The sequence below is a fragment of the Cucurbita pepo genome, chromosome 8, assembly GCF_057944985.1.
Source record: "Cucurbita pepo subsp. pepo isolate OVF chromosome 8, ASM5794498v1, whole genome shotgun sequence".
Taxonomy (NCBI): domain Eukaryota; kingdom Viridiplantae; phylum Streptophyta; class Magnoliopsida; order Cucurbitales; family Cucurbitaceae; genus Cucurbita; species Cucurbita pepo.
Genome location: NC_141805.1, coordinates 3,737,630 through 3,749,948, shown reverse-complemented (window position 1 = coordinate 3,749,948; position 12,319 = coordinate 3,737,630). Strand labels below are relative to the sequence as shown.

Genomic DNA, 12,319 nt, shown 5'->3' with positions numbered 1-12,319 from the left:
AGAGCTAAAGGGTTGGGGCACTGCGTCTCTGCCAAATCCTGCAAACCAGCGGAGCCTCTTCCTTTCTCACAAGACCTTCCATTATCGGCACCTTCAGGAAGCTCCGTCTCTCTGTACACCCTAGTGGCCAAGCTAGCTGCGGAAGGAATTCAGTTCGATCTAATCCATCGCCATGAACGACGACGATCCATGTGGAGTTATGGACGCTCAGTACATACGCAGGCATCACCGTCACCATCCCAAAGAGAATCAGTGTACATCGGCTGTTTTCAAGAACGTTAGAGCTCCGGTTCCTCTTGTGAGTTGTTCTTCCGATCCGAAATCCTACTGTTCTTTTCATTTTGTCAACGCTCCAGCTCCTGTGCTCTGGATTGATTTTTCTGATGTTTTATGGGGATCGTGGAGTTTGTTTCCATTGGTTTGTCATGGATTTTGGTTTCGTTTTCATTATTTCTCTACTTGCCTCTTTTAGCTTCCTGGTTTCTAACCTTTTCCTTCTCTGCCTTCAATTGCTGCGGGTTTTTGGAACTTTTCTGATTCGTTATTGACTTTACTCGTTATCAATTGCTATGGATTTTACTTGCTCTTTTTGTGATTTTGTCTTCTGGTTATTCGTGGAACATTTTGCTGTGCCAAATAAACCTAATTTTGTTCGTTTACTTTCTTTTTGTACGCGATTTTCTTGCCTAATTGAGTAGCGAGTGAGATTTTCTTTACGTCTTTCGAAGTTTTCGGAACAGATTGAGCTTGTTCTTGTGAAACGACAAAAATCTAGGCGAGTAGCCTCATTTAGTTCTTGAGCTTTATCCTTCTTGTTGTTTAGTAATCGTTGGAATTATGGAAGGTTTTGTTGAATTCTTCTTATCTGATTTTGTAATGATTCAATTGGTTACATTATATCAGGTTTGGTCACTGGTGAGGAGATTTGATCAGCCCCAGAAGTATAAGCCTTTTGTTAGTCGTTGTGTAGTGAAAGGAGATCTGGGCATTGGAAGTGTCAGGGAAGTGAATGTGAAATCTGGTCTTCCTGCGACCACCAGTACTGAGAGGTTGGAGCTTCTCGATGATGAAGAACACATACTAGGAATCAGAATCGTTGGTGGAGATCACAGGCTCAAAGTATGAACAATAGGGTTCTTCTCTAACTCAATTGTTTAATGAGATTTTGATCATTTAAGTAAAAACTCAAAGCATTTCCTGCTAAATTATGCAGAACTACTCTTCCATCATGACTGTCCATCCAAAGGTCATTGATGGAAGACCTGGCACGGTTGTAGTCGAGTCTTTTGTGGTGGATGTGCCGAGCGGGAACACCAAAGATGAGACGTGTTACTTCGTTAAGGCATTAATCAGATGCAATCTTAAATCATTGGCGGATGTATCGGAGAGGATGGCTGTGCAGGGGCAAACTGAACCAATCGAGAAGTAGTGGGTATGGATGAAGCAACAACTGAACATTGATGATGTGAATAGTTTTCATGGTGGTAGATGTAGAGAGGCCATTATAGCTCCCACATGTGCTGTGCTGTGCTGTGCCATGTAAAGATTGTTCAGAGCTATCCTATCACATTCTCTGAAGTTTTGGGTGCAAGTCTGGTGGTTAATTTTCCCCTCACATGGAGATGCATTTGGTTGGTTTTTTGTTTCTCGTTTCTTGTTTCTTGTTTCTCGTAAGAGGACGAGTCTGGTCCGCTCTGCTCCTTTCAACGCTTAGCTACCCATATATATCCATGGATGAAATCTGGGAATTTTCTTATTTTATGTTTAATTAACTTCAGTTTGTGCAGCATGGTAGCAGAAACTTAGGGCCTATGCATTTGTTGGAGCTTAAGGCAAGTACTGCTATGTATGTTTTGTACATACTTAGTCCTGAAATAAGTAAGCTAAGTATATGTCTTTAATTTAGAATGGTTGGTATACATGTCAGTCTTTGACTCTTGACTCTAGACCTCAGAATTTGTTCTCTACCTTTTGTTATGTTATGTCATGACTGCAGAATTTGATAGAACTATAGTGCTTTACGACTCCATTTTTACTTGTTATGTTTTTTGGAGTCAGGTATTTGTAAAAGTAAAGGTGTTAAATCATCATGATTGAGGGATTTCTTTATCTTAGTTAGGACCGGAAAAAACGGTTTGATTTAAGCATGCTTCTTTCACTATTTGCTTTCCTCTTCTACTACTTTTGGGACTAGTTAGTCAGGCGATTTGGATTCTCGAAGGAAAAAAAGGATGAAGTTTTAACATGAGAGAGCAAATAAGATGGGTTAAACGTACCTAATGTATTTGCACCATGGTGACAATATTCTATGGGGTGGCGGTCCAGCTTATGGGGCCAAGAAATCCGAGTAACCATCTTTTATGTGCGGACTTGACTCAAACATATAGTCTCGTACTCAACTAGTTAATATAAATGTTCAAAATGTTAGAGGTTCAAATCTCTATCTTCACATGTTATTAAACTCTCATAACTCGACCTAAAAGAACTAGTTGATTTTTAATTTTTGGTTTTTTTTTTTTAAAGTAAGTTTGTATTTTTGTTATTTGTTTTTTAGGTAAGTTAAAATTTGAAAATAAAAAATTAAAAGTTTGTTTTTTTTTTTTTTTTTTTTTGAGAAATTAAAAAAACTAATACGAAAATGATTGAAAATTGAAAGGGATTGGTGGGTAGTGGTCTAATCGATGCAGACGATATCTTTTTATGAGTTAAAGAGTTAATTGACCAATAATAATTACTTTCATTTTATCCACAAATTTTATTTCGTTAAATCTCCACAATTTTCTATATTTGATTAATCATAATCTTTTTGTCTTTATCTTAACATCAATTATTATCATGTACCATAAGATTAATTGGAATTAATTATTTCGTTAAAAAATATAAATTGTTTAATTAATTTTAATTTCTTAATTCCAATTCTTTGGCTTAATTTTAAAGCTATTATCTTTTTTTGATTGGTAGTTGAATATATTATGTATTACTGAGTCACGACCTATCAATTATTATTTTTAAATTTATTTTTTTATTTAATTAGTCTTAATTTACATATCTATATGCATGGTAATCCGTGAATTGACTTGTAGTTAAGAAAAAAATAATAAAAAAAAACCAACGTGAGATATTTAAAATTAATTTAGTACCAAAAAATAACATTGCAAAGACTAATCTAACCCTGCCACAATTATTAATTTCATAACTTACCAAATTTTAAATCTTAATTAGATATAATTAAAATTTTAAAATCAGTTTTTAATATTTTTTTATCGTCAATCTATCCTTAATAAATCTTAAAAATAGTTTATAGAAATGTCCATTTATCATTTTCCAAATCTCAGATTAAGTGAAATAAGAAGATATACTTCAAGCTAAATAAACGGGTTAGAGACGAAGATTGCATTCTTTGTTCGGTCTCTGTCTCAATGTGCTTTTTTTTACCTATAAAAATAAATAAATATATTTTTCTACGATAAATTAGTTTTTTTATTTTATATTTTTTTTATCTTACAATTACATTTGCCAATGAATCATTATTTTATATTTAATAGGATTTTTAAATTATAATTTTTTTTAATGTTTTTAGAAATTAGGTTAGGTAAATATTATATTATATATTTGTTTTTAATATTTATTTACATTTTTCAATAAAATTTAAATAATAAAAGGAAATTACGCATTAAAAACCAATTTTAAGATTTATTCCAAATAAATTTAGCCGTTTTGGTCTGATCTGGTTCACTCGGTCAACAGAACAGCCAGTAGCTCGTCGTCACCGATGGCCAAGAAGCGGGATCGCCAAGCTGTCTCGATTCGCCGGAAAAGCCAAAATGTCTCTTCCGACAAGCACGAAATCGTCGGAGATTCCTCCTCTGACCGGAGGCTTATCGTCATCTTCGTCGTCTTCTTTGTCATATCTCCCGCCATTTCCGCTCTCTTGTATTACAGATACACTAATAGCGGGGGATTTTCTGGCGCATCTGTATATGAACGGGGCCTCGTAAAGACTGATATCCACCATCAAGAAATTCTAGCTGTATGTATTATTGGAGTTGCTAAACGCCTCTCTGTCTCTTTGAATTTTCAGCTACTTTGAAAATACTGTGAAATGCTTTAGTCACTAGGTTTTACTAATTTATTACTTTCTGAGATCGGCGCATTCCTCACTTTCTCTTTGATGTGCTAGTTATCCGATAAAGGATAGCGTTGTTCGTTTAATCTGTTTCTGCGAGTAGGTTATTCAGTTGTCTAAGGGCTTCTATTTTGTGCAGGAGCACTCAAACGTCGCTGAGAATACTTCTCGCCATTATGATTATCCTGTGCTTGCTTATATTACGCCGTGGTATCTGCCTGGAAACTCCTTCTTCCTTTTCTTTTCTTTTTCCTATCTTAAAAACTCTTAATCTATTAGCTTTAAATTTGAACGAAGTTCATATGTTAAATTGTGCAGGAACTCCAGGGGCTATGATATAGCAAAAAAGTTCAACTCCAAATTTACACATTTATCACCGGTGTGGTATGATTTGAAGAGGTACGGAAATGATGATGATTTTTTTTTTACTCGTTTTTTTGGCTGTGTACTTGTACACAGAAACACTTGAAAGCGATTAGCAACATTCTTTGCTAGTTCTTATAGTTTTGTTTTGTTTCTACTTTCTTATACTTGTGTTTATCTTCCCTCTACATTTTTCTAATAGTTGTGTTATACTTATACATTTGTTCTGATACAGTCATGGTTCCCGCTTAGTGTTGGAGGGAAGACACAATGCTGATCAAGGATGGATCTCAGAGCTAAGACTGGCTGGAGATGCACTGGTACGATGAAGGATGCATAATTTTATTTTCCAAGTAGCACTAGAAGCAAAATATGAGTTCTCACAATATAACATAAACAAATTCATTAGAAGAAGCTTTAACGTGAGATTCCACATTGGTTGGAGAGGGGAACGAAGCATTCCTTACAAGGGTGTGAAAACCTCTTCCTAGCAGACGCGTTTTAACACCTTGGGGGCGGATTGTGAGATCCCAGATTGGTTGGAGAGGGGAACAAAGCATTCCTTATAAGGGTGTGAAAACCTCTCCCTAGCAGACGCGTTTTAACACCTTGAGGGAAAGTCCAAAGAGGACAATATCTGTTAGCAGTGGGTTTGGATGAGATGTTATACTTAATCAATCCTGGATTTATGTTATATTTTGTGAAGGGTTGTTGGAATTCTGTAGGATCAAAGAACACATAGGAGAAATGCCTTCGGCAGATTGTGAAATTCTGACAAATGTCAGGTTGTTCAAGGAACTTTGATTAAAGACTCACCTTTGAATGTACCTCTTATGCATGCCTAGTAATCTTAAAATCATTTTATTTGAGCTTGGACGGATGATGGGTCATTTAATTCTTTCAGTAATTCTGAAGTAGGTATTGCCTAGAGTGGTTGTTGAAGCACTTCCTACAGATCTGCTTAGAAAGAAGAAGCTACAGGACAAAGCTATTGATCTAATTGTTACAGAATGCAAGTAAGAATACACTAGATGGTCTGCGTGACTTTTGTATGTGATTTTGGATTTTTTATATCATAAAGATGCAGATCCATGTTTAGAGTCAGACTCTTAGATGCTCTTATAAATTTCAGAGTCAAGGTTGTTTTCACAAATTTATGATACAACCCAATTTCATGTGTCAGATCATTTTGGTTTAAAAGTGTGTATCTTTCATAACCAAAGTCTATTTTGTTTAGCTTACATGTTGCAATTGGAGAACTCTCACAATCTTTCTTCCCTTTTATCCAGGGAAATGGGCTACGATGGTATTGTGCTAGAATCCTGGTCGAGGTGGGCTGCTTATGGGATATTGAATGACCCAGACCTGAGGAATTCGGTAACCAGTTTCCTTCCCTATTTTGAAGATATACCACTTGCCGGATAAGATACGAAACATGTATTTATTTATAAATGGCCTACATTGTGTCACATCTGTCAAGATGTTATTCTTGGATCTGTTTGGTTAATTAAATGCTTATTTCTTTTATGCTTACCTGTGTCATTTTATCTTCTGGTTTTATTGCTTGTCCTTCTTTCAACAAGAAGTTAATTTAGTTTAGGGACATGGGGCTTGAGATTTTGTCCTTCATCTTTTTCCTTAGATGCACCTTGTAATATGGTTTTCTTGTGATTAAGTTGCTGAGATTTTCCAAGCCCAAAATGAATTTCTTATTCTTTGCTATTTTGGATTTTTTTGACGAGGAGTATGAGGGGTTTTTGCTTTTTCTTTTTCCCTTCTTTTTATGCATGCCAAAATTGGACGTGTCGAGAGAGAGGGAGAAAAGGAAAAAAGCAAAAGAAGATTGGAACTATTTTGTTAGCATAATCAGATTACCTAGGCTTTCTTGTTGCATATCATGGGAGCTTTTTAATTACATAGGTGGTTATGATGGCCACCATTGGCCAAAATTGGAGGAGTTGAGAGAGATAATTACAAAAGAAGTTTGGAGCTAGTTAGCATGATCGCTTAGGCTTTCTTGTTGCAAATCACGAGAGCTTTCTAATTACATAGGTGGCTATGATGGCCACCAGTGGTCTTCTAACCTTTTCTTTATATTTTCAATGATGTCTACCTGGAGATGAGGCTGTCAAAGTGCATGTGTGTATGCATCTTTCAGATATTGGATAACTGAGGGACCTGTTTAACTCCCTATTACAGGCACTGCAATTTATCAAGCAACTTGGAAATGCCCTGCACTCAGAGCTTGATAGCTGGAGATCTAAGCAACCGTTACAACTGGTGTATGTCATTGGTCCACCTCATTCCGAGAAACTCGAAAACCAGGATTTTGGACCAGAAGATCTGCAGAGCTTGAGTGGTGCTGTGGATGGTTTCTCGCTGATGACCTATGATTACTCCAGTCCTCATAGCCCAGGCCCCAATGCTCCAATGAATTGGATTCGTTCAGCGTTACGGCTAGTACTTGGCACCAAGGACAACAGCCTTCTTCCACTCGAGGCTGGCAAGATTTTTCTTGGAATCAACTTCTATGGCTATGATTACAGCCTTTCAGGAGGTACAAATCATTCTATCTTTTATGTTCCTTTTCTAACATTTATCTATCTGAAGCATAAACGAACTATTTGACGTCTGGAGATTGTTTTGTTTGATGAAGAATTCCCTTTAGTTCAAGAATGCCCCTTTTCTAACAACAGTTGCATTAATAGGAGGTGGAGCTATCACTGGAAATGATTATCTATCTGTCTTAAGCAAGTACAAGCCTCTGGTGCAATGGGAGGAGATCAGTGCCGAACATTTCATCTTGTACACTGATAACAATCAAAACAAGCACGCAGTCTTTTATCCATCGCTGAAATCAATCTCCACACGTCTTGAGGCAGCTCGATCGTTGGGAACCGGCATCTCGATATGGGAAATCGGGCAAGGTTTGGACTACTTTTTTGATCTTCTGTAATAAGTCTCAAATTTGCAGCGTTTCTGTACCTGCTTCCGGGAGACCACCATAAAGTTTTGTTCACTTTTCCACCCTTTTTGAGGCTTCAACTAATTTATGACTGATTGATGCAAAACTATATATTGGTTGGTTCTATGCTTAAAGAGCTAAGCGAGCAAATGTAAGTTAAGATAGGATCATGAACAGATTCATCAGGGGCCTGTGGTTGACCAAAATCTTATTATGTTTGTTGGACCCTTTTTCTTTAGTAGTAAGATCTTAATTCTTTTTTTTTTTTTTTTTTTTTTTTTTGCCAGCGTTTCTTTCATTCTCCGGCCCCTTTCTGAGGTTCGTTACGCACCATGTAATAGCTTAGATCCACCGTTAGCATATATTATTTTCTTTGGGCTTTCCCTTTCGGGCTTCCCCTCAATCACAATCCACCCCCCTTCAGACAATCTACTCCCCTTCGAGGCCTAGCGTCCTCGCTTGGCACTCGTTCCTTTCTCCAATCGATGTGGGACCGCCACCAAATCCACCCCCGGACCCAGCGTCCTTACTGGCACACCGTCTCGTGTCTACCCCCTTCGGGGAAGGGCTAGAAGGCTGGCACATCGTCCGATGTCTGACTCTGATACCATTTGTAACAACCCAGATCTACCGCTAGTAGATATTATCCTCTTTGAGTTTCCCCTCAAGGTTTTAAAATGCATCTGATAGGGGAAGGTTTCCACACTCTTATAAATAGTATTTTGTTCTCCTCCCCAACCAATGTGGGACATCACACGCCACTTGCTCAAATGTCTTTCTTCATGGGTAGTGACGACAAGATTCGTAAAACACAGAACTCAGAGTCCCAAATATCAACTTATTAACTCCGAACTTCATAACTCAATTTAATGTCCCAAACTAGTATTTGATTTACCGACATCATAAACAAAACAAAATCTTGAACGGAAAAAGCTCCCAAAAGCCTTAGAAAGTAAACATGAAAACCTCCATCTTGTTCTTGAAATTTGACTGTTTTAGTAGAAGAAAAATATGAGGCCAAACAAGCAACAGTATCTTTAAGCGCACTTGATTAAGTTAATTAATCCATCTTTATCTTATAACCAACCAATTACTGTAATTGAATATTGTACTAAACTCTGTACGTGCATTCCTTCTTCTTCCCATTCCCACCACATAACTTCGTCCTGTGCAGTACTGCTGTACTGAAAGTGCTTCACAGAGAAGCTCCAATGGGGATTAAACCAAACGCTCATACCTTTCTACTCTAATTCTCAGCCACACAATCACATCTCTCCAAGGCAAGCTACCACAATTCATCCTGCTACATGTCATCTCCCCATTGGTTGCACATTTCCACTCAGCACTCTGTTGTCGGAAGAGAAAAAAAAAGAGCCCAATTACATGACATCTCTCTTCACGCCTTGCCCTCCATTCAACCATATCCCCACCAAACGAAACCAATTTGGCATAAACCCTTCACTTGTTATGGTTGTTGAACCCTTTTCATCAATTTTTTGAGCTACAGATTCTGTTTTTGCTGCCCAGAATTATGCCATGGAGGCCCTCAATGCAGCAAGTTTGAGCCCTTTGGCTGTTCTTTCCGATAGAAAACGAGAAACCAGGAAAATCCCCTTTCTCCCATCTCCTTCCTCCTCCAAATCGCCAAATGCTGCTGGGTTTACCACAATTTCACCAACCCCACAAGGGATTTCTTCATCAAGAACCTTTCATGGAAGTCTAGTGCTGCTATCTTCAGTGCTTAATGCTGGGGTTGCGGGTGCTATTACGTACGAGGAAGCTCTCCAACAATCTGTGAGCACTTCGTCATCTGGGGACTTGGATTTAAATGGGGTTCTTGATGGGATTATAAATTTTGGGACAGAGAATCCTGGAATCGTTGTTGGTGGTGCTGCCATTTTGGCACTCCCATTGTTCTTGTCTCTTTTTACTGGGAAATCTAAGCCATGGGGTGTTGAATCCGCCAAAATTGCTTATGCGAAATTGGGCGATGATGCTAATACTCAGCTACTTGATATTAGAGCGCCGGTTGAACTTAGGAAAGTGGGTAGCCCTGATATTCAAAAGTTGGGCAAAAAGCCTGTGTCCATTCCTTACAAAGGTGAAGATAAGCCTGGTTTCTTGAAGAAGCTTGCTTTGAAGTTCAAGGAACCACAAAACACCACATTGTTCATCTTAGACAAGTAAGACTTTGCATGATTCATAACATTCTTGTTCATCATTGTTAACTTAGTTTAGAAAGTAAAGCAAGAATCTATATGAATGAACTATTTTTAGCTAATGTAAGCATGTTTTTGGAAGACAGATATGATGGGAACTCAGAACTTGTTGCAGAGTTGGTCACTGTCAATGGATTCAAAGCTGCTTTCGCCATTAAAGACGGTGTCGAAGGACCTCGAGGATGGACGGTTATCACTACTCTTCTTTGTCTATTTTCATTCAAGGAATTCTTTATATTTTAGGAGGTTTTGACTTGAATGTGTGTGTTGTGCAGAATAGTGGTCTTCCTTGGTTAACACCAAAGTCACCTTTGAGTATTGGCAGTCTAACAGATGCCATTGCTGGTGCACTTGGAGTATGCATCTCTATTTCAGTCCATTTTTCTACATATGAATGGTTACAATGAAAAACATGATTGTTTTAGTGCCTAAATTTCATAACTTGTCAATGTTCTTCATGTTCTTAGCTCAAAAGTTGTTCCTTTTTTCGTTAAGTTTCTGATGGGTTTTGTTGGCTAAAGATGATTTGACTAGATTCTTGGTTGAAATTTACATGTAGGAGGATTCTGAAGATTTTCCTGCTGTTGCTGCTGCTTTTGCTGTAGCAGCTACTGGAATTGGTTTAGTGGCTTTTACTGAGGTTGGTCCATATCCTTTGGCTATGACACAGTTAAAAGAGAATTGATAATGATGTCTTAGATCACGTTTTTCAACAGATGGAAACGGTTCTTGAGATTCTGGGTTCAGCTGCAATTATTCAGTTTGTGAGCAAGAAACTCCTATACGCTGAGGTGAGTTGGATGTGTGTATCCAAATGCTGTGTCCTAGATTTGTTCGTTAACATTACGCATAATGTCGAATGCATGATTCGAGGCCGCATAGTCACGTTGTTAATGTTATGAATGTGATGGTGTAACAACCCAAGCCCACCGCTAGTATATATCATCCGTTTTGGCCTCTTACTATCATTGTCAGCTTCATATTTTTAAAATGCGTTTATTAGGGAGAGATTTTCACATCCTTGTAAGTAATGGTCTGTTCCCCTCTCCAACCAATGTGGGATCTCACAATCCACCCTCCTTGAGGGCCTTGCGTCCTCGCTAGCACACCGCCTAGTGTCTGGCTCTTATACCATTTGTAATACCCCAAGCCCACCACTAGTTGATATGGTTGCTTTGGCCCGTTACATATCGCCTTCAGCCTCACAGTTTTAGAACGTGTCTATTAGAGAGAGATTTCCACATTTCATTCCCCTCTCCAACCAATGTGAGATCTCACAATCCACCCCCCTTTGGGGCCTAGTGTCCTCGCTGGCACACCACTCGGTGTCTAGCTCTAATACCATTTGTAGCAGCCCAAGCCCACTACTACCACTACTAGTAGATATTGTCCGATTTCGCCCGTTACATATTGCCATCAGCTTCACGATTTTAAAATAAGTTTATTAGGGAGAGATTTTCCATACCCTTATAAAGACGACTTCGTTCCTCTCTCCAACCAATGTAAGATATCACAATCCACCCCCTGGAGGGTCTAGCGTCCTCACTCGCACACTGCCCAATGTCTGGCTCTGATACCATTTGTAATAGTTCAAGCCCACCGCTAGTAGATATTGTCCGGTTTGGCCCGTTACGTCTCACCGTCAATCTCACAATTTTAAAACGTATCTACTAGGGAGAGATTTCCACACTCTTATAAGGAATATTTCGTTCTTCTCCCCGACCAATGTGGTATCTCATATATGATATCGCTATGTAGCCTAATCATTTTCCATGATCATTTACTTATTACCTGCCTGTTATGGGAAGTTGTTTCTTATCCGCATTGCCATTTCATTACGTGACACTGAGATTGGATACTGAATTGTGCTTGACCTGAATCCATTGGCCATAGGATCGGAAGAAAACAATACAAGAACTTGATGAGCTCTTAAACACCAAGGTTGCCCCACAAGGACTGGTTGACGACTTGAAGGTACTCATACATTCTGTTGAATCTGCATACTTCTATGAATCTCATAGTCTCATCAGTTCTCCAATCAAAACTGTTTATGAATTGCAGGATATTGGAAAGGCTCTGTTACCATTACCTGCTACGAGCAAGGCACTTCCTGCACCAGCAGACTCAGCTGAAGCTGCCCCTCTACACAAAGCAGAAGCTGTTGCAGAGGCTGCTCCTGAGATAAGTCCGGTGGAGGTGAAACAAGAAGTAAAAGCAGAATTATCGCCCGCAATCTCGAGGCCGCTTTCTCCATATCCTTCTGTAATTCTCAATTCCATGATTATATCTGATCATCTCCTAGTTGTGAAATTTGATCATGTTTTTGTTGACTGTCAGTGACATTCATGATAAAAACAGCCTCTAATTCTTCTCCTTGTTGTATCTCTGGTTGCAGTATCCAGATTTCAAGCCTCCGACGTCTCCTACGCCATCGCCGCCATGATAACCGAGTTTATATCAGGGAGATATGGTGACCCAAAAGTACGCTGCTTTGCTTTGTTTTTGTTATTGGAAGTCAATGAAATTGTAGTTATTTAGTGAGTCTCAACATTGACCTCAAAACTTTTGTAATGAAAAAGGTTGGGTTAGTACCAAATTCAAGTTTAGTTTAGTTCAAAACCATAATGATAGATAGATTGATGGCAA

The 12,319-nt window shown here is 38.5% G+C and overlaps 3 protein-coding genes across 3 annotated transcripts; all 3 read left to right on the top strand.

The window, feature by feature from the left end:
* On the top strand, positions 1-2,147 carry LOC111800212 (abscisic acid receptor PYL3). The gene is made up of 3 exons (XM_023683806.2): positions 1-298; positions 904-1,119; positions 1,214-2,147. The coding sequence occupies exons 1-3, from the start codon at positions 173-175 to the stop codon at positions 1,427-1,429; spliced, it is 558 nt and encodes a 185-aa protein (XP_023539574.1). The 5' UTR covers positions 1-172; the 3' UTR covers positions 1,430-2,147.
* Positions 2,148-3,697: 1,550 nt separating this feature from the next.
* LOC111800207 (uncharacterized) lies at positions 3,698-7,721 on the top strand. Its single transcript, XM_023683800.2, has 8 exons — positions 3,698-4,030; positions 4,266-4,336; positions 4,445-4,525; positions 4,725-4,809; positions 5,408-5,505; positions 5,779-5,866; positions 6,689-7,046; positions 7,198-7,721. The coding sequence occupies exons 1-8, from the start codon at positions 3,773-3,775 to the stop codon at positions 7,443-7,445; spliced, it is 1,287 nt and encodes a 428-aa protein (XP_023539568.2). The 5' UTR covers positions 3,698-3,772; the 3' UTR covers positions 7,446-7,721.
* A 981-nt stretch (positions 7,722-8,702) lies between these two features.
* LOC111800206 (rhodanese-like domain-containing protein 4, chloroplastic) lies at positions 8,703-12,319 on the top strand. Its single transcript, XM_023683799.2, has 8 exons — positions 8,703-9,637; positions 9,760-9,862; positions 9,949-10,029; positions 10,233-10,313; positions 10,390-10,464; positions 11,567-11,647; positions 11,735-11,935; positions 12,069-12,319. Exons 1-8 carry the CDS (start codon positions 8,991-8,993, stop codon positions 12,114-12,116), a joined length of 1,317 nt encoding a protein of 438 aa, XP_023539567.2. The 5' UTR covers positions 8,703-8,990; the 3' UTR covers positions 12,117-12,319.

Coding starts and splice junctions, on each gene's coding strand:
- LOC111800212 (XM_023683806.2), top strand. CDS start 173: ATGAACGACGACGATCCATGTGGAGTTATGGACGCTCAGTACATACGC. Junction 299..903: donor TTAGAGCTCCGGTTCCTCTT/GTGAGTTGTTCT, acceptor ACATTATATCAG/GTTTGGTCACTGGTGAGGAG. Junction 1,120..1,213: donor GTGGAGATCACAGGCTCAAA/GTATGAACAATA, acceptor TAAATTATGCAG/AACTACTCTTCCATCATGAC.
- LOC111800207 (XM_023683800.2), top strand. CDS start 3,773: ATGGCCAAGAAGCGGGATCGCCAAGCTGTCTCGATTCGCCGGAAAAGC. Junction 4,810..5,407: donor GACTGGCTGGAGATGCACTG/GTACGATGAAGG, acceptor ATTCTGAAGTAG/GTATTGCCTAGAGTGGTTGT. Junction 5,506..5,778: donor CTAATTGTTACAGAATGCAA/GTAAGAATACAC, acceptor CCTTTTATCCAG/GGAAATGGGCTACGATGGTA.
- LOC111800206 (XM_023683799.2), top strand. CDS start 8,991: ATGGAGGCCCTCAATGCAGCAAGTTTGAGCCCTTTGGCTGTTCTTTCC. Junction 9,638..9,759: donor ACATTGTTCATCTTAGACAA/GTAAGACTTTGC, acceptor TTTGGAAGACAG/ATATGATGGGAACTCAGAAC. Junction 11,936..12,068: donor CGCTTTCTCCATATCCTTCT/GTAATTCTCAAT, acceptor CTCTGGTTGCAG/TATCCAGATTTCAAGCCTCC.